Source organism: Lathyrus oleraceus, chromosome 7 (assembly GCF_024323335.1).
Source record: "Lathyrus oleraceus cultivar Zhongwan6 chromosome 7, CAAS_Psat_ZW6_1.0, whole genome shotgun sequence".
Lineage (NCBI taxonomy): Eukaryota > Viridiplantae > Streptophyta > Magnoliopsida > Fabales > Fabaceae > Lathyrus > Lathyrus oleraceus.
Window position 1 is genome coordinate 98,799,180 of NC_066585.1, and position 20,689 is coordinate 98,819,868.

At 38.5% G+C, this 20,689-nt stretch overlaps 1 protein-coding gene across 2 annotated transcripts; it reads left to right on the forward strand.

Moving 5' to 3' along the window:
- The first annotated feature begins 17,098 nt into the window (after positions 1-17,098).
- On the forward strand, positions 17,099-18,939 carry LOC127107590 (uncharacterized). 2 transcript variants are annotated; one of them, XM_051044885.1, is made up of 3 exons: positions 17,099-17,534; positions 17,610-18,567; positions 18,656-18,939. In XM_051044885.1, the coding sequence occupies exons 1-3, from the start codon at positions 17,247-17,249 to the stop codon at positions 18,679-18,681; spliced, it is 1,272 nt and encodes a 423-aa protein (XP_050900842.1). In that variant the 5' UTR covers positions 17,099-17,246; the 3' UTR covers positions 18,682-18,939. The 2 variants fall into 2 exon arrangements, with proteins under 2 accessions (XP_050900842.1, XP_050900840.1); XM_051044883.1 differs by having other exon boundaries at positions 17,610-18,939.
- Positions 18,940-20,689: the final 1,750 nt, after the last annotated feature.

Below are 20,689 nucleotides of genomic sequence, written 5' to 3' on the forward strand. Positions count from 1 at the left end.
TATACCCAGTAATAAGTATCAGATCCCAGTGGACGTTTCCATTGGTGGATCCCTGTATTGTGCAAATTCTACGGTTCTTTGGTATTCAATCCCTGTTTACCCTGAAAGTCTGACAGCCGTTGCTATCATCCGTTCGGGTTCCCAGCTGATTGAATAGGGGCAGCTGTAGCACCTCAAATTTGCACCCATCATTGTACATACATTTTCATATTAGGTCATAGCATATCATGGTCCCTTGCATGGCATTGCATGGCCCCTTTTGCCTCAAGTGCAAGCAAATCAAGAAATTAGGTCAAACTGATCAGGAGATCAGTCAGTCAAGCAAGCAAGCACAATTTTCATTGAGCCAAGGCCCTAGGGTTGGTCCAACATGTTCACATGACTTGGGGATCCATTTGAAGTGTTTTGGTCAAGGATTGGATGTTCAGAAGTCATCAGTCAATGCACAGTCAGTCAGAAACCCTAAAAGTCAACTGTTGGTCAACTGTCCATTTAATCAGTGATTTGATGAATGGAAATGGTTTGGGAGATCTTATTCATGTCCAAATAGTCTTCATATATCATGTCAAACACCATCATGGAAGAATTTGAAGCCAGATCAGAAATTTCCAAAAATGGAAACTGGACCTGTAACTGAAACTTACCAAAAATGGAAAGTCTTGATCCTCAAACTTACATCATGATATGAGCTTCAAATGAATTTTTGCCCAACATGAAAGTTGAAGATCTTGTTCTACCATTTCCAAAAAGTCCAAGAACACTCAATTCCCATGTATGGTTGGCAAGTTATGATCGAATCGATTTCAGAAATTCTTGAACTTCAAAAGGCCATATCTCTCAAACCATTTGGCCAATTTGGGTGGGGTTTTTTCCTACAAGTCACATTTGATCCCCTCTTTCCAAAAATGTAACTTTCATGTGCCAAAACCTTGCCAATCAAAATGGAATTTTTTGACTTATCTCATTTAAATTCAAGTTTGACCAAGGGTTGACTTTTTGATTTAATCATTTTTTTACCATTTGGCCATTGGAATATGTTCAGAAATGTCATTTAAAATATGTTTGCAAGCCCATTCCCATGAAGTACATAGCCCATGCCAACTTGCTTGAAACTTGGAAAGAAAAGTACAATTTTCACCAAATCTATCCCACATATCCATGAACCATACTTTGCACCATAAAAACAGCAGATTTTGTGTTGATTTTCTGTCAAGTGAAATGAGTAATAGCAGCCCCAAGCCACATTTGACAGCAGAAAAACCAACTTCACTCATTCTCTAAAGCTTCACTTTTGGCCATTTCTAAAAATTGGTCAAAACTCCAAAGAGACAAAGCATTGCCCTACCACAAACAACATCAAACAGAACATTTGATGATCATTTTCTGTCATATTGCAAACCCCTAGCACACTACACAAAAACAGAAGGAAATGACATTCTCTCAAAAAATCTCTCATTTTGGCTCCATTTGAATTTTTGCTAAGAATCCTCATAGAACTTGCCTTGATTTCATTTGTTCCAATATACATAAACTTTCTGGAGGTGAATTGAAGCTAGCAAACCACCATTTTCGAGCTGTGTTCTTTAAACTTTCACATTGAGCATTTTCATGACAGTTGGGATTGTGAGAAGAACCAAGCATCATTGAACTCCATTCCTTCGTCCATGCGTCTCCTGGGGTACTAAAGAAATTCTGTTTTTGTCTTTCAAGGCCAAAAGACCACAAACCCGTCACTGCCATGGAAAAGCTTCAGGAAAAGGTTAGAATTCGCGTGGCTCAGTTCTGGTTTTTAAGCATACAATCATGAAGTTCGTTTCACCCTGATTCCATTGATATAAAATTCGATTGAAATAGTGCACCGTAGGCGAAGTTAGGGACGTTTGAAGTTTTAGTACCATTTTGTTCTTCCCTTCGATTTGAGAAATTGGTGATGAATTAGAGTGTTTGGACCTTGGATTTGGAACCTATGATTGATAACCTTTCGATTGGTGTATTTATTTTAAAATTCTGGAAATTTTAGAAGAGGAGCACTGTTGCTCCGCCGTCTCCACGAAGGAGACGGTTGTTTCAGCCGCACCGACCGGCGCCTACTAGGGCTCGGTCACTGTTGGGCTTACGTGGACGCCCAGTGGCCATTTCATTGGCCCTGCGTCCGTTGACCAGGCCACGCGGGACAAGACCACTTAAGTGGTCGCCACGTCAGCGAACGGTTTGGACTTGTTTTGGCCCCCAGTTTCTTCATTTAATTACAGTTCTGCCACCGGTCCTTTAAAATCTAAATTAATCCATTTTTCATTTCAATATTTATTTCATTTAATTACTCAAACTTTAAAAAATCATAAGTCCCTCATTTTAATTCCAAATTCATTGGGAATTTTTGCATCATGTCCATCTCGATCTCTAGTTTTTTGTCATATATTTTCCAGAATTTTTGCATGGTCGAATTTTAAATGGTGCTAGGGTTTGTGACATGTGACCAATTTTTGTACACTTTGCCAAAACATTTGTGAAATGGTGATACTTTATCCAATGGCTCCCAAATGTTTTGTGCTTAAACTAGACACACTCATGGTGATTTTGGTGTAGAGTTTGTGAATTTATCATTTGTGGTTTGTGAGTTATGATTTTTTGAATTAGGGTGTGACAATTTGTGTCACACCATTGATGTCCAACTTCATGATTTTCATAGCCATGTTTCTTGACCTCCAATTGATCTGATTTTTTGCATGAACCTACTCTTGTATGTCTAGCCTACATGTGAATTTTATTGGAATTATTTGTGGCATTTCCTAATTGTTTGAGATTTTCTCCTCTATTTAGTCAAATGTTGACTTTTTGTGACACTTGTTCCCATTTCATTTGTGAAATTCTCATACATTATTAGATGGACATGAAATTCTACATGAGATAACTAGACATCCTCATCTTTGCCATGGTTTTGACCCCATTCATTTATCATATGCCATCTCTGATTTATGAATTTTCTAAGTTGATGCATGTTTGGTTGACTTCATTGAGCATGTTCAAAATTGCTTTGCCTTTCTGATTTTCATTGACTGCCTTCCACTTGTCCAAATGAGATGAAATTTGACATGCTTACCATGCTATGGATTGTGATTGACCATGATTTATTTGGTGATTTTTGGAAATGTTTGAGATTACTTTTGATGCAAGTCTTGCTGTTGACTTCTATGAGCTTCTAAATGCCATGTTTTGACCTAATTTGTTCATGAAATGATGATGATGATTGATATGAACATGAACCCAATTGGTTTTGCTTCTTGAATGTTTGAACATGATTTTGGATACTCATCCTTTGCTGTTTTGACTTTTTCATTCTCTTTTGACCCTAGGCTTGTCCTAGTGGTCCTGTTACTCACCTTTGAGCTTATGTTTTCAGGTTGACCAACAAATGACCAATGAGACCACTTCTTTTGATTGAGCTTGCCTAAATGTCATTGTCTAACATGTTTTGTCTTGTAGGTGGCTTGGCTCACATGCCTTAAGCCCTGTGCCTTGCACATACACCTGCTTGTGTTGACTGGTTGATATCTGTTTCATTTTGACTTAACTATGACTTGTATACTAACATCTGCTTGACTGTTTCAGGTGCTTTTAGTTGCTTAGTTCCTTGTGAACTTTTGCTTTGCTTTGCTTGTATAAGCAATTTGCATTGAGGTAACTTCCTAACTTCATGTAGTCTGGAAGACCTGGCCTGTTACTTGGCCAGGCAACTGTCTGAAGTCCTCCTTAAGAGGCAATGTTTGTGGCTGTTTATTTTTGTCCTTGTACAGAGTCAAAGTCCTCCTAAGTGAAGAGGCAATTGACAGAACCCAAGGGATATGCAACCTATCCCCTGCTATTCAGTGTGTCTTCTGCTTTGCTCACACCACTGTGTTGATGCATTACAGATAAAAACCCAAGATCTTGTGCAATTGCACAGTTGAGTCAGTATCAAATGTGTAGAAGGGTTCCCACTTTCTGAACCCGCACATTCTTGTCAAATGCTCTCCCTGGCCAGGGATAAGAGCAATGAGGCACACCCCTCATCTCCTTTCATCTGCTTCACCTTAGCCCCTCAATGGCAAGGTTAAGAGCAACATTCACCCAGTTCCAGAGGTTTGTTTGTTGAGGTTGATATGACCCCTCGACTAAAACCTAACCCTTGTTTGAGCCACTTGCCTGTGTATAGTGTGTGCTATCTGTGCTTGTAGGATTGTTTGACTTGCTTCCTGTGCAAGTTAGGATTGTTTGACTTGCTTCCTGTGCAAGTTAGGTTTAGTTTAGACTTGCTTCCTGTGCAAGTTAGGTTTTGCTTGGCTTGCTTCCTGTGCAAGTTAAGTGTGTGTGTGGCTTGCTTCCTGTGCAAGTCATGACTAGGATAGGCTGGCTCCCTGTGCCAGTTAGCTAGAAACCTTAACTTAGGGACGAATTTGCATGATAACATCTAGGCTCGAGTCGTAGTCTCCCTAGTGTTGTGTCTCCCTCTGTTATCTGGTTAGGCTAGTCCTTTTTCCCTCTGTAGGGGAACTACATCGCCCTGATCTTCATACCAGATGAAGTATGTAGGCAGGAGATTGAGCTGATCTCTCCGGGCGCCCTTTTTCTTTTTTGTGTGTGTTGTTTGACAGTTGCTAGGCTCGAGTGCCTGACTCCTTAGCAATTTGTTGTCTGTCTGTTTGAGTGTGTGCTTGACAGTTATAGGCTCGAGTCCCCGACTCCCTATTAACTTGTTGCGTTGTTGTGTGCTTGGAAGCTGATGTAAGTCCATCGAGTGGCAGTTAGGTTCCAGTGTGTGTGCGTTTTGGTTCGGATGCTGATGTAAGTCCAGTGATTGGCATTCAGGCTCCATGTTTGCCTTCTTGAGTGCGTTTTGGTTCGGATGCTGATGTAAGTCCAGTGATTGGCATTCAGGCTCCATGTTTGCCTTCTTGAGTGCGTTTTGGTTCGGATGCTGATGTAAGTCCAGTGGTTGGCATTCAGGCTCCACGTTTGCCTTTGCCTGTGTTTGTTTGTGTGCGTGTCAGCCGAGCTACGAATGCTCTGATTCTTCTCTCGTCCGAGAAGATACGTATGCATAGGATGCGATATCCTAGCGAGCATGTGTCGTTTCCCCAGTCCGAACTACTTGGACTCTGATGTCTATGCCTGATAGACTAAGTAGGCCCAGGATGCGACATCCTGCCGAGTTCAGTTTCAGTCAGTTTCTTGTGTCTCTTTCAGCCAGTGTGTGTGTGTTTGAGCAGTGTTTAGCAACCATTTTTCCTTCCTATTGTGCGTGGATCCCGTCGAGTACGACGGATGCGTAGGGGTGCTAATACCTTCCCTTCGCATAACCGACTCCCGAACCCATACTCTTTGGTCGCGAGACCATGTTCTTTCCCAGGTTTACTCTGAGTGTTTCCTTTCCCTCTTTTGGGATAAATAACGCACGGTGGCGGCTCTGTTGTTTCTTTCTTTTCCCGCCGGTTTTTCGCGTGATGCGACAGCTGGCGACTCTGCTGGGGAAATGTAGAGAAGTTGACCTGTGCTGGTCCATCTTCCCCGAGCGAGTCTCTCCTAGCGCTCTCTAGGTTAGGGCTTTGGTTGCTTTGTGCTGTTATTTATTGCATTCATTGTATATATGTGCATTTATTGTTTGCATTTATTGTGTGCATTAATGTTTGCATTCATATTCATTATTCATTCTACCTGGTTGGTTGTCTGTTTTTCTTTGTGGGGATGGGAGTCACTCGAGGTAAAAGGCCCAATACCCAGGCTATGAGTGAAATCTAGGAAACCTAGGAATAGAGTGATTCATGGGAAGCGGGTGGTATGGCGCCACTTAGCGGAACATTGATATCACGAGCAGTTCAGACCCTGGTGGGATATTATCGGTGCATACATCGGGTGTGCACAGGATGATATTCTGCGAAAGGTTATTTATGCTGCGTTTCTCTCGACCTTACCCATGGCCTAGATGACACCCGTGAGCGGGGCGGGTTTGATCATTTTAACAGGTACAGTTGGTGACTCCTGGTACTGATGGTGACTACGAGTTATATTTCTGGACGCCGGAGGTTTGACCCTGGTATTGATCAGAGGGTTCCGTTTATTTCGGATCCCTGGGCTGAATTTGAGGGTACTCGCTCAGATGGTGACTCAGTTCTCCAGACATGGGTTCAGATGCCAGCTCCTCAGATGACTTTGGGGTTTCAGATGGTTCCTCAGATGCCAGTTCCTGCCAGTCTTGGCTCCATCATTTGCATCATAGCATATTTATTTTCAAAAAAATAGTAATGCATGAAAAAAGTTAACTCGCATACGCATATCCTTTTCAGGATCATTCATGATAAGATAGCATCCGCATCCGCATCATGCATATCATACACATCCTTGCATTGCAGACATGTTTGGAAAGACTCCTCGCTTTGGTTCCCGACTGAGACAGGATTGTTGATCACCGTCCGCACCGCGACCAGACTCAACCATCAGAGAAGTATGGATCAGGTTCAGACTGAGTTGGCTGAGATGAGGGCAAACATGGCCCAGTTCATGACAAAGATGCAAGGAGTTGTTCAGGGGCAAGAGGAGCTGCGTGCCTTAGCCCAGAGACTGGAAGCCGTGATTCCACCGGTCCACCGTGCTCCACCAGTGGATGTACCCGTTCATGAGAATGCTGCTGTCACTATTCTCGTCAATGATTATGCCTTGGGCGATGAATTGAGGGGGATCAGAATCAGTGAACAACCACTTACTGCAGAGACTGTTGATGTCAGAGCAACCTGTGCTCCGTTTCGCCATCCTGGCTCTTCAAATTCTTCCGGTTCTAAGAAGCCATCCTCTGGGGCACCCAAAAGGGGAGAGATTGAAACAAATGCTGTGCACCGTCGGAGGAGTGCAAACAAAGGACAGAACCGTCATGCTGCTGCTGTGACTATTCCAGTTACTCAACAGCAACAGAGAAGGTCAACTCAGCAATATCAGCATCAACAACATCGTCCTCAGCAGCAGGCTTCCCAGCAAGCCAGTACGAGTAATGAGAGGAAGAAGATCATTTTTGATCCAATCCCCATGTCCTACGCCGAGCTCTGTCCCTCGTTGATAGAGCGGAACTTGATTACTCCCAGAGACCCGCCGGCTAAACCCGACAACCCTCGGTGGTGGTATAGGCCCGATCAGCATTGTGTGTATCATTCGGGTGCTCCTGGTCATGACGTGGATAATTGTTTCCAGCTGAAGATGAAGGTTCAAGACCTTGTGAGGTCAGGTATTCTGATCTTGGAGGACTTAGGTCCCAATGCTAATCAAGTTTGAAGATAACAAGTCCGCTTTCTCTGCTAATTCCAGTTTCTTTCTCTTAGCTTGTCGAAGTCGAGCGCGAAGAGTTCTTTCTGGATCTGCGTCAAAAGGAAAATCCGCTGAGGCCTTACCTCGCATAAACAAGTTAGACAAAAATTAGAATTGAATAACAGAATTTGTCACAGATAAAATTTTGGTTGACGAGCAACAAAATTTCAATAGAATAAAAATTAAAATATGTATTTTGGCAATCCCCGGCAACGGCGCCAAAAACTTAATCGGAAAAATAGCAAGTGTACTATTTTTACCGATGTAGTAATAAGGAGTTTTATTTCCAAGTATCGATCTCAAGGATTGCGTAGGAATTACTTATTTTAATTTGATTCTATTAGAACAAAAAGATAATGGTTTGGTTGTTTAGGAATTTATGATCGTAAACACAAAAATAGTAAAAATAATTGATTAAGATAAAAGATGCTAGGGTGAGTGGTTGAAGTAACCGGTTATGAATTCAGTCCCGATTTCTTTAATACATATGAAACATTCAATCACCTAACCTCTGGTATGTTCTTATTTAAGTCCTTAAGGAAGAAACTATTAAACTACCAATTCTCACTCAAATGTCCATTCAATTAATCATTGGTTTTAATCATACAAAATATCAAGGTTTACGGTGATTTACGAAAGTTGCTAGTCCTAGATGATGCATTCATAAACCCAATTGTGTGAAAACCCTACCAATCACAATCCTGTTATTGGAAGTCAGAGATCAATTTGTATTTGTCCGATACAAAAGCATAATAACATCACACAATTGAATTGAAATACGTAACATAGTAATTAAGAAATCATAGGTTCAAATTCATAACATGTGATAACATCAGGACCACCCCCCTAGCATCAGGGGGTTTAGCCTCTCATAGTACGTAAAGAACTCATAAAGTAAAGATTAGACATTACAAAGAATTAGGAGAGTTTTATCTTCAATGGTTGATACCCTTGAATCTTGCCGTCTTCAAATCCGTCGTATTCGCTATCTTCTCCAATGCAATGCTTTCGTTCGTCTGTCAAAAGGTCCCTTCTTCTTTCTCTTCCAAGCCTTCTTATAGCTTCAGATGACTCTCTTCCAAGCTAAAGGTCCAAACTACCCTTAATGAGCATAATCGGGTTAAATAGCAAAAATTAGGTTTTCCAAGCTGCGTTGAATTAACACGGCCGTGTGGTGGCACACGGGTGGCCGTGTTGTTCTTCAACATTAATTAATTTCAGCATACGTTACAGTGGCAACAACACGGGCCGTGTCCCCACACACGGGTGCCCGTGTTAATGCACTGTTTTAATCAACACGGCCGTGTGGTGGCACACGGGTGGCCGTGTTGATTTCTGTTTTCTGCTTCATCTTTGCTCTGTTTGATCAACAACACGGCCGTGTGGTGGCACACGGGTGGCCGTGTTGTTCTGTTGTTCTTTCATATTTTCTTCCTTCAGAGTGTCCAGAACTTCACCATTCTTGCTTTTAAACCTGGAACAATGACACTACCAAACGAAGCATAAACGAGATCTTTTTTTTTGACATAAACTCGTAATCAAATGCAATGCAATACCAAACCAACAAAACATGATAATTGACTTAAATGCAACTAAAAACAAACATAAATCTTATCAAGGTGATGAAAATATGTCGGATTAGCGACGGGAATTCAATGGAAATGGTGACCGATCAGACTTCCACTGTGGCTGGCGCCATAGACCCTGCCATGACGTGTCCTAGCTCAACTTCCCTCAACTGCCACGTTCCCCACTACTTCCACTAAGGCGCCACAGATTGGCCTTGTGGCGGACGCCATGGACTTGTGGCGGGCGCCACAAAAGGAAAAGTTTTCCCTCCCAAATTCAAACTGAAGGGCATCGTTGTCATTTTCATCATTTTACTTGCTTATAAATAGAAACTCGAATTCACTTGTTTAATCATCCAAACTTAGAACAGATGCAAACTTAGAGCAAACTTAGTTTCACTTAGGCATATATTCAGTATTTTAAAGTGGTAATCGCTTCGCATTAGGGTGTTACCACAATTGTGTAATCGAGTTTTGTGATCGAGTCTGTAATCGAGTTTGGAGCACTTTGGAAGGAAGTTAATCCTGCCGCCATTTTTATTTCCGCTTCGCATTTTATTCAACCCTCCGATTGGAGCAGGTTTTTATTACTTGCCTTTATCTAATTTATTTTCCCGCACTCGCTTTACTTTATTTATTTCTCGCACTCACTTTACTTTATTTATTTCTCGCACTCGCTTTACTTTAATTATTTCTCGCACTCGCTTTACTTTGTTTATTTCCCGCATTCACACTACTTTTATTTATTTCCCGCACTCGCACTACTTTTAATTATTTCCCACACTCGCACTACTTTTATTTATTTCCCGCACTCGCACTACTTTTATTTATTTCCCACACTCGCACTACTTTTATTTACTTTCCGCACTCACACTACTTTTATTTAAATTAAATGCACCTTTACTTTACCATGTCTAACTAAATCTATAAGGTTAGAATGTAAGGATCGTAATTGAACCGATAATCCGTACAATTGTTCGTAGAAACACTTAAGGGCTATTTTGACTTTCAACTTAAGTTTTCCCGCACTTAATTTCCGTTGGGTAAGATCGAAAGCCGTCCAACGTCCTTTTAAACTTAATTGTTTTTAACTATTTCAAAAACAACGAAAGTGCTTTGTTTAGTTCATTAGGAGTTTTTAACTTAAGAAGAAAAGTGATTTTAAAACTGTTTTCGGACGCGTTTATAAGTTTAGAGTCTGGTTCGTGAGAACCTCTTTTGGTTAAGAAATCCAGGTTAAAATACTTTTCAACTTAGTCAAGATACTATATTTCTTAAAAATAGGTTTACTACTCTAACGCAATGCGCGCCTTTTTATAAGTGACAATAAGAGGGTTTGGTTAGGGAGTACAACTCGGTTCTGAATTCGCGAAAGCGATAATTCTCGTTAAATTGGTTCTTTTCAAAGTAGGAAACACTGTCCATAAGTAGTTCTATTAGCAAGTACTTGGATTATTAATTGATTATGTGAATTACATTCGAGTCTGTCTTTATTAATTGAACTTTATTCAACACTTTACTTTTCATTGAACACTCTAAAAACCCCTATTTTGATTACCTTAGATAAACACCATAACAATAGATACCGATAGATTGACACTTGGTCTCTGTGGATTCGACAATCTTTTATATTACTCTGACGCGTTCGTATACTTGCGAAAAGCACGCATCACCAACCAATGTGAGACTATTATCCACATTACTCACACTTGATACATTCTCAACACTCCCCCTCAAGTGTGAGTCCACAATGTTCCCCCTCAAGTGAAAGCTCTTCTTAATTCCACAAATCCTTGAGCCGCACGGAACATTTCTTATTCACCACACTAGCGCCGTTGACACTCTTCAACGGAACGTTTCTTATTCACCACAGTTGACTTTCGATACAAGTAAGTCGGTCCCTTTCTGAAACCAAAGGCTTATGATACCATTGTTGGGGGAGTTTTTCACTAGGGAGCATTGAACATTGTGGGACTTCTTTTCTAGAGAAATATCTTTGTGAGAGACACACCACATATTCACCCAAAACCTTAAGGTGATAGGTGGGTGGGTTCTCTCACTTATAAATGCTCAAATCTCCACATTACCAACCAATGTAGGACTATTATCCATATTACTCACACTTGATACATTCTCAACAAAAAGAATGGTCCCACAAATGAGTTCATCTACATCAACTCATACTCCAGGTCCCCTAAAGGTAATTCAATCTATTACATTCAAGAGTGCTTAATTTTTCTTTTGGCTAAGTAAGTTTTTTGTTGGTTAAACTATGCCTAATTAAAAATGATGATTTTATCTCAATGATCAATTTGCAATATACTATATTCTTAATAAAACCTTTATTTGAATTTATTTTTTGGTTGCATTTCACCGGCATTGAATTCCTCTTCATTTCAATTCTGAATTTCCAAAGTTTCAAGCACTGACTCTACTTGTTTGAGATATATGATTACATTTATGATGTAAAGGTAAAATGAAACTTAAGTAAGTTGATCTAAATTGTATTTGAATCACAAAGACTCACCAAGTTCTTTATTTAGAAACTTAGTTTATAATTGTATAGAAAACTTAAATATTTATGCAACAATGTATAATGTATAAAGAAGTTAAATCTGAAATTTTATAAGAGGTATAAATATGAAATTCTACCTTATGCAACAAGGTATAAATCTGAAAATTTGGCTTATGCAGCAAGGACAAAATACATATTTATAAGTGGTATAAATTTGAAATTTCACCTTAAATACATATTTTATAAGTGGTATAAATATGGAATTTTACCTTATACAGCAAGGTATAAATCTGAAAATTTACCTTATGCAGCAAGGACAAAATACATAGTTTATAGTTATATAAATCTGAAATTTTATCTTATGCAACAAAGCATCTATAAAATGTATAGAGAAATTAAATGTTTAGTAACTTTTTTCCTTCTCATCAATAAAGATGATGGCAAGGACAACGACGCAAGTGACGAAATTCAAGAGGACGACTTAAGTGATGACGATGAAATAGGTGATGAATTTCAAGAGGACGACATAAGTGATGACCTTCACGATGACGACATAGGTGATGAAGTGGATGATGGAGATGATACTGAATTCATCAAATTTAAATGACTTGGATGTTGTTGTTCTAGGCTTTTACTTAAGCATTAAACTTAAAGAAACTATGTATTTTGTCATTTTGCTAGACTTAGACTTCTAAGTGTTAAACTTGTAGTATTAAGTAATGTTAGATATTTTGTGTTTATTATGTGTATTTGAATGCTGTTTGAAGATCTTATTAACACAATTTTTGTGGTACATGAAATTTTTGTTTGGTATAATTATTGTTTGAATTATTTATTTGATGAAAAATATGGTTAAAAGTACTCCTTGTAAGTTATAGGTATATTTACCAAGTCTTCTCTCTATTTCATTTTTAGGAAACAATTTGTAATTGTTACTAAATATGACAACGATTGAAAATCGTCCCCTTAGAATGTTCTCACTTTACCATTTTTAAGGAGCATTTTTCAGTCGTTGCACTTTTTAACAACACCTTAAAAACGTTACCTAAGATGGCAAGAAAAAACGTCAATTTTTCCTCTGTTTTAGGTGATTTTTTAGAAAATTATGGCCTAAAAGTGAAAATAAAGTCCCCTAAAATAATATGCAACCCTCACACAATAGACGGTTGGAAAACATCCCATATACTTTTAGACAACATTTATCCCATTTCTGGCTACAATTTTCAACCGTTGTTAAAGAGAAAAAATGTTATAGTGACCTTTATGGAAGGATCCTTGCCGCCCTCGTAGGAAATATGAATGTTGGACTTTCATGGAAGGATTCTATTGCCCTTAGAATCAGTATGAATGTTGGACCTTCATGGAAGAATCCTCACAATCCTTAGAGGCAATATGAAAGTTGAATCTTAAGGACCCTCATAAGGAGAAACCTTAGCGACTCTAGAATGATTCGCCTCAACCAGAACATTATTTAACTAAAACAATGTGAAATATATATGCCACGAAAGTAGTAGGATAACTCGAATAAAACGATAATATTCACAATGTACAAGCTTGTAATCCATAAAAACCAGAAGAAGGGGGCCGCAAAATGGAACGCAAAGGGTGAAAAGGAGAATAATGATTATGGGTACATTTACCTAAACTATAAACGATGCCACATTTGAGGGACTCTCCCTCCAAATCCACGATTGAGGGAATCACCCTCTAAAGCCACATTTGAGGGAATCACCTCGCAAAAATATATACTCAGTCATGACACACTCAGATATGCACTTCGAGATTAATTACAAAGGGATAAGTATGAATAAATTAGCAAATCACCAATCAAATACCGCTATTAAACCCCAAAGATAGTACCATAAAACTCCTTTGCCATTGCAAGTAAATAAGAAGAAATCAAAGCATATACCTAAGGGATAAACAAATTCGACTTTATGAGTCCCGTTTGAAGAAACTCAAAATATTAAAATTAAATCACTTTTCTCTTTTCAAGACCTTGTGCTTGAAAGACTATGTGTTAGTATAATTTTGTTGGGCCTTAAGAAGGAGGTTCCATGATTATACAACATAAACCAACTACCTCAGCACCAGGCAAGTAAGCAACATATTATGACATGCCGCCCGAAATGAGGCGTGAGGTCACTCAAAGAAGGGCTAAGCTGCCATGTTTCCTTCTAAATTCAATAGGCAAAACACGTGGCACATGCATTGACCCAAAAGATGGTCAAGGTGAGATGGTAAGATTGTCCTCCCTATTAGTGGGGAAATGACCATTCCTCACTGAGCGAATTGAGGGGATTGATGGAGGAAGTTCGTTTCACTTCCTCTTCTGTCAAGTCTATGGAAGCTCATATAAATACATCAGTCTTATTGCTGAGGGAGATCTCCATTTTTTCCCCAAAAACACGCATAGAGAGCTTCTCACTACTCCGTGTGAGCTAACCTTAAAATACTATCAAGATACATAAGGAGTTGTCTTCATTGTACTCTTTTAGCAGGTACAAATATCAACAATTGTAAAAATAAAAATGTAAAAATAACACAATTTTTTGATAAAATTTATTATTACAATTATTTTTTTAATATCCATAACTTTGGTGAAGAATCTTATAATAAGAGACCAGGTAAATATTTGTTGTAAAATTAATAGAGTAAACCACCATTTTAATTTTTAAAATTATAATTGTTGTGTTAAATTTCTCTTTCAAATTGTCCAAGGTCACCCAAACTACTCACTCCTTCAAGTTTCTATAGTCAAATTAAAATACTAACTATTAAAATGAGAGCACAATTGCATGTTGAATGATCATGATATGGAAATTGGAAAACATCTATAGAAGGTCTAAAGTCAAAACTATTTGAAATTTGAAACGTTTTGAACCACACACACACTCATACTCTAAAAAAGAAGAAGAATTTTGAATGGAAATGTGAGTGGGAAGAGATGTTCATCTCATCTTGATGCGCCAAGAAGATGATGCACCCTTATATTTGTACCTATTTGTTACTGAGCTGGAAATGAGTTTCATACTCATTCAAAAAAAGGGAAAAAGTGAAAAAACAGTTTATTTTGTGAATAAATTCTTCAAAGGCACAAAAGGAAGGTATCAAAATATTGAGAAACTAGAAGTGACGGTCTTGATTACAGCAAGGAAACTCAAACCCTACTTCCAAGGACACAAGCTAATGGTCATAATCAATAACCTGATCCGCCAAATCATGTAGAAGCCAAATTTAGCATGAAGGATGGTAAGGTTCAATTCCAGTAGATGGAAAGACTCCCCATGTTTGGATATTATTAGCGAATGTCGCTTCGAATCGAAAGGGAAATGGCTCCAAAATAGTTTTGGAAGGCCCATATAACCTTCTAATAGTGCAGTCCTTGAGATTCAAATTCAAGGCCTGCAAGAATTAAGCTGAATATGAAGCCATCATTGTTGGCATGAATCTCATCATTGAAATGAGAGATTCAAAGATCAAGGCTAAGACCGACTCACAACTAGTAGAAAATCAGGTCACTAGGGAATATTAAGTAAAAGAGGCATAACTCATCAAATATCTTGCCATGGTACGAAACTTATCTGAACATCTCTAGTTCTTTGAAATAATATATATGCCTAGCATCACAGGTACTAAGAAGGTTGGCCCTAATTGCCCCAGCATCGAAATAGAAGAAATCAATTCCATTGAAGTCACCCAATCCTCAAGTTGAATGATGCCCATAATACATTATATGATAATTGGCTAACTTTCTACGAACAAGGATAAAGCAAAAAGGATCATAAAGCTCACCTCCAAATATATCATGATTGCAGGAAAGATCTACAAGGGTAGGGTTTTTAACAAGGTGCATTATTCCTTTTACTATCTGATGTTATGTTTTGAATGCACTATGAATGTTGGACCTTCATGGAAGGATCCTTGTCTCCATTAGAGGCAATATGAATGTTGGCCCTTCATGGAAGGATCCTTGTCTCCATTAGAGGCAATATGAATGTTGGACCTTCATGGAAGGATCCTTTTCCCCCTTAGAGCCAATATGAATGATGGACCTTTATGAAAGGATCCTTTCCTCCCTCATAGAAAATATGAATGATGGACCTTCATGGAAGTACCCTATCGCCCATAAAGGCAATATGAATGTTGGATCTTCATGAAATAATCTTGGCAACCCTTATAGGCAATATGAACGTTGAATCTTAAAGATCTTCATCGGGAGAAACCCTAGGGACGCTGGGGGGACTCACCTCAACCAGAACATTATTTAACTAAAACAATGTGAAATGTATATGCCACAAAAGTAATTGTATGATAACTCGAATAGAATGATAAGAGTCACCATGTACGAGCTTGTAATCCATAAAAACCAGAAGAGCGAGGCCGTAAAATGGCATGCAAATGGTGAAAAGGAGAATAATGAGCAAATGTACATTTACTTAAACTGTAAATGATGCATCATTTGATTGACTCACCTTATAAATCCACGATTGAGGGACTCGCCCTCTAAAGCCACCTTATAAATCCGCAAGAATATATTTTTAGTCATGGCAAAGTTCAGATATGTACCTCGAGATTACAAATGAATAAGTCTAAATAAAGCAAATCGCCACTCAAATACCACTATTAACCCTCATAGACAGTACCACAAAACTCTTTTGGCATGACAAGTAAACAAGAAGACATTGAAGCACATACCTAAGGGATAAATGAATTCGACTTTAGGAGTCCCATTTGGAGAAATTCAAAACATTAGAATTAAATCACTTCGCCCTTTCCAAGACCTCGTGCTTGAGGGACTATATATTGGTATAATTTTACTTGGCCTTAAGAAGAAGGATCCATGATTGTATGACATAAACCAACTCCCTCAACACTGGACAAGTGACCAACATATTATGGCATGTCGCCCTAAATGATACATGATGTTGCCTAAAGAAGGGCTAAGCCACCTTATTGGGTTTAGGCTAAGATGTCCAATCCAATCCATGTTCTCTTATAAATCTAGTGGACAAAACATGTGGCACATGCATTAACCCAAAATATAATCAAAGTGAGGTGGTAAAACTGTCATCATATTAGGGGAAGTAACCACTCCTCATTGAGCGAATTGAGGGGAGTGATGGAGAAAGTGGGTTTGACTTCTTCTTTTGTCCCGTCCACAAAAACTCATATAAATACATTGATTTTATTGTTGAGGAAGATCTCTAATTTTTCTCAGAAACACATATTCAGAGCTTTTCACTACTCCCTGAGATAGACTTAAAATATTCTCAAGATACACAAGGAGGTGTTTTCATTGTACTCTTTTAACCACTACAAATATCAACAATTATAAAAATAAATATATAAAAATAACACAATTATTTTATAAAATTTATTATTACAATTTTTTTAATATCCATAATTTTTGTCAAAGAATCTTATAATAAGAGACCGGATAAATATTTATTGTAAAATTAATAGGGTAAACGACCATTTTAATTTTTAAAATTGTAACTGTTGTGTCAAATTTCTCTCTCAAATTGTCTACTCACTCCTTCAAGTTTCTACAGTCAAATTAAAATGTAAAATGAGAGCGCAATTGCGTGTTGAATGATCATGATATGGAAATTGGAAAATATCTCATTTGTAGAAGGTCTAAAAGTCAAAACTGTTTGAAATTTGAAATGTTTTGAACCACAGACTCATACAATGTCTTTAACAATCAATAATGCATCTTCTCTCCAAAACTTTCCCATACCCATCCAAGTCAACCCCAAACACCATTTGGGTCTGCAGATTCATTTTCTATATGACACTTATCCATCATTCATAGAAACCAAATTGTAAAGATGAAACCAGAGACACTGACACTGGTGCTCGTGAATCTAGCCGGTATCATGGAGAGAGCCGATACATCATTACTACCAGGAGTATACAAAGAGATCGGCGCTGCTCTCAACGCCGACCCCACCGCGTTAGGCTCTCTCACTCTCTACCGATCCCTCGTTCAATCATTCTGTTATCCTCTCGCCGCTTACCTCGCCACGCGCCACAACCGTGCTCATGTTATTGCTCTCGGTGCTTTTCTTTGGGCTGTTGCTACATTCTTCGTTGCAATCTCCTCCACCTTCTTGCAGGTCCTCATTTTAATATTTTCTTTCTCTTTTCTTCATAATGAAGTATAGTATATAACTTTGTTGCATGATATATAGGTGGCGATTTCAAGAGGTTTAAATGGCATAGGACTTGCCATTGTTATTCCAGCAATTCAGTCTCTAATTGCAGACTCCACCATTGATAGTAACCGCGGAACGGCTTTTGGATGGCTTCAATTAACCGGAAACCTTGGAAGTATCATTGGTAATCTCTTTGCAGTACTACTAGCCTCAACTTCATTCTTTGGCGTACCTGGTTGGAGAATAGCTTTTCATATTGTTGCATTGATTAGCGTCGTAGTCGGTTTATTAGTACGCGTCTTTGCCAATGATCCACACTTCCCAAACAACAGCGCAAAACCGACATCGTATCAAATTCCAAACAAGTCTTTTTATTCTGAGGTGAAAGATTTAATAAAAGAAGCAAAGTCTGTTATAAAAGTTCCATCTTTTCAGATAATTGTAGCTCAGGGAGTATTCGGATCATTCCGTGGGTCGAGTTTGTCGTTTTTCACTCTTTGGTTAGAACTCATAGGCTTCTCACATGGTACAACAGCAGTTATTTGGACCATATTTATAATTTCTGCTTCGTTCGGGGGTCTGTTTGGAGGATGGCTTGGAGATTTTTTATCTCAACGGTTACCAAACACTGGAAGAATAATGTTGGCGCAAATAAGCGCGGGTTCGACGATTCCTTTATCTGCGATTTTGTTGTTATTATTGCCTAATGATCCATCCACACCCTTTATACATGGTTTTGTTTTGGTCATCATGGGAATAATCACATTCTGGTGTGCAGCAGCAACAAATGATCCAATATTTGCTGAAATAGTACCTGAGAAATCGCGAACGGCAGTATATGCTTTGGACCGATCTTTTGAGTGTATATTGGCGTCTTTTGCTCCGCCTATTGTTGGAGTTTTGGCTCAACATGTTTATGGTTATAAACCAGTGCCAAAAGGTTCATCGGATTCTGTTGAAATTGAAACTGATAGAGAAAATGCTGCATCACTTGGTAAGGCACTTTATAGTACAATTGCAATTCCTATTGCAATATGTGTTATCATTTATTCATTTCTGTATTTTACATACCCGATGGATAGGGAGAGAGCAAGAATGGTTGCATTAGTTGAATCAGAAATGGATCAGCTAAAGATGGAACATGAAACTGGAGAAGACTATTGTGAAACACATGTCTTGGATGATAATGATGAGAAAGTTTTGCTATCCGTAGTACATTAGTTTTTATTGTTTTATACCGTACTATGTAATGCAAAGGTGAACAATTTATACCCTAAAATTTATGAAATACTTAAGCGTATTCTAATTGTAAAAGAATGTTTACTCATATTCAAACAAATAATAACATTTTAAAGTGTATATAGTATTTAAATGACTTCTTATGTTCATTTAGAATGTTTACTTGAATTTAAAACAATAAAAAAAAACATTGTTAAAACTAGTTTTATTTGGTTCTTAATTATCAAATACTTAGGTTTATCTTTAGGGATTACTCTTTGCATCTTACACTCTTAATAATTTAAAAATGTTTTTTTTCATGTATCTGGAGATGCATCTCCGAACGCACCGAAAGTATACTGAAATGTGTTATTATGTGATCCATCATATTTTGAATAAAATATGGTCCGAAGGTGCATTTTTATACATTATTTGAGTGTATCCAGAGATACATCTTCGAAATGTCCCCTGAAGTCCTTTAACAGATATTAAAAGCGTGTTATTTGTCAAAATAATTATTTTGGAGATACATCTCCAAAAATCCCCCTGAATCATTTCAGAGCAGCACCATTGTCCCAACATTGTAATTTTTTAGACCAAGTTATATTTGTGTAAAATCAAGTTAAATGAAAGTAAAAAGTCATGAATTAATCTAAAAAGTCAAGACCATACATAACATTTGTCTGAAAATACAAACATTTCAAACATAAACTACTGGGTATGTCTAACTCATGCCTCCTCTTCCGCCTGTACTGCACGACATTCTGTAACCCCGCAATCATGTTCTCCACGAGGACCAATTGGGGACTTTTATCTTCAAAGAGTTCTGCTTCTATGCTTGCTCTACCCATCTCCAAAACACGTCGACGCGTCGTCATCACGGACTCGGTGTGGTCATATCTAGCCTCAAGTACCTCTTGATAAGCTGAACTATGTGGTCTTCCAGAAGCGTCTGGTGTCATGATAGGGTGACACACCCTATAGAACCATGTCATGTAGCCTTTAGCATAAGCCCACTGAAAAGGAGTCGGCACCCTACGATACTCCTCTAGTACCAAGTGACTCTCAAAATCATCAAGTATCGTACCAAGATCTTTGCAGCAAACGCCGGGGGGAGAAGACTCATAGGAAGATTTCAAAATAATCTACAAGTAGTCAAACTGGCGCGTGACTCGCTCGGGCAGATAAGGATGCATAAGAGATAACCCACATGCCAGTCATCCGGAGTATAATGAAATGACGTCAAACTGACGCGTCTCGCGGTGACCCTCATATGGGCATAAGCAAATGTCATCTGGTACATGACGATTAATATACATTTTGAATGGCCTGACCGCATTATTCCCCATGTACTTAACAAATGCAACATCACGTGGTCAGTCCTCAGTGTTGCTAGGCGCAACTTCCCACTCGGAGATGCGAGAGAAGTGAGAGGTGATCCATCTTTGAAAATATAACAATATTAGTAGCAAATGTAACAAATGAATTATGAAAATATTAGTAGAAGTAAATTACCATAGGCAGCGTGCAACTTCTTGTCATCTGCTTTATCTTCCAAAGATAATCCTCGCCTAACTTCGAGTACAGGTAAGGGTGTTCAAAATCAAACCAACCCAATAGACAATCGCAAACCGAACTAAACCAAACCAAATCAAAATCGCAAAAAATTGCATTTGGTTCGGATGTGTTTGGGTCATACTTTAATAAAACTGCATATTGATTCGGTTTGCGGTTTGTATTTTGCAAACCGAACCAAACTGAATCAAACCGCACTATGTTACAACATATTTCAATTAACTCACATCCAACCCAAACCTAAACCTATTATACCTTAGTCTTACGATTATGAATGATTTTCTCTTCCTCACACTCAGGGTTTCAGTTTCAGTATTCTCAAA

Bases quoted from the DNA above. Each gene is read 5' to 3' on its own strand.
- LOC127107590 (XM_051044883.1), top strand. From the start codon at position 17,247: ATGAAACCAGAGACACTGACACTGGTGCTCGTGAATCTAGCCGGTATC. The intron at 17,535-17,609 runs GTCCTCATTTTA...CATGATATATAG, and splicing joins TCTCCTCCACCTTCTTGCAG to GTGGCGATTTCAAGAGGTTT.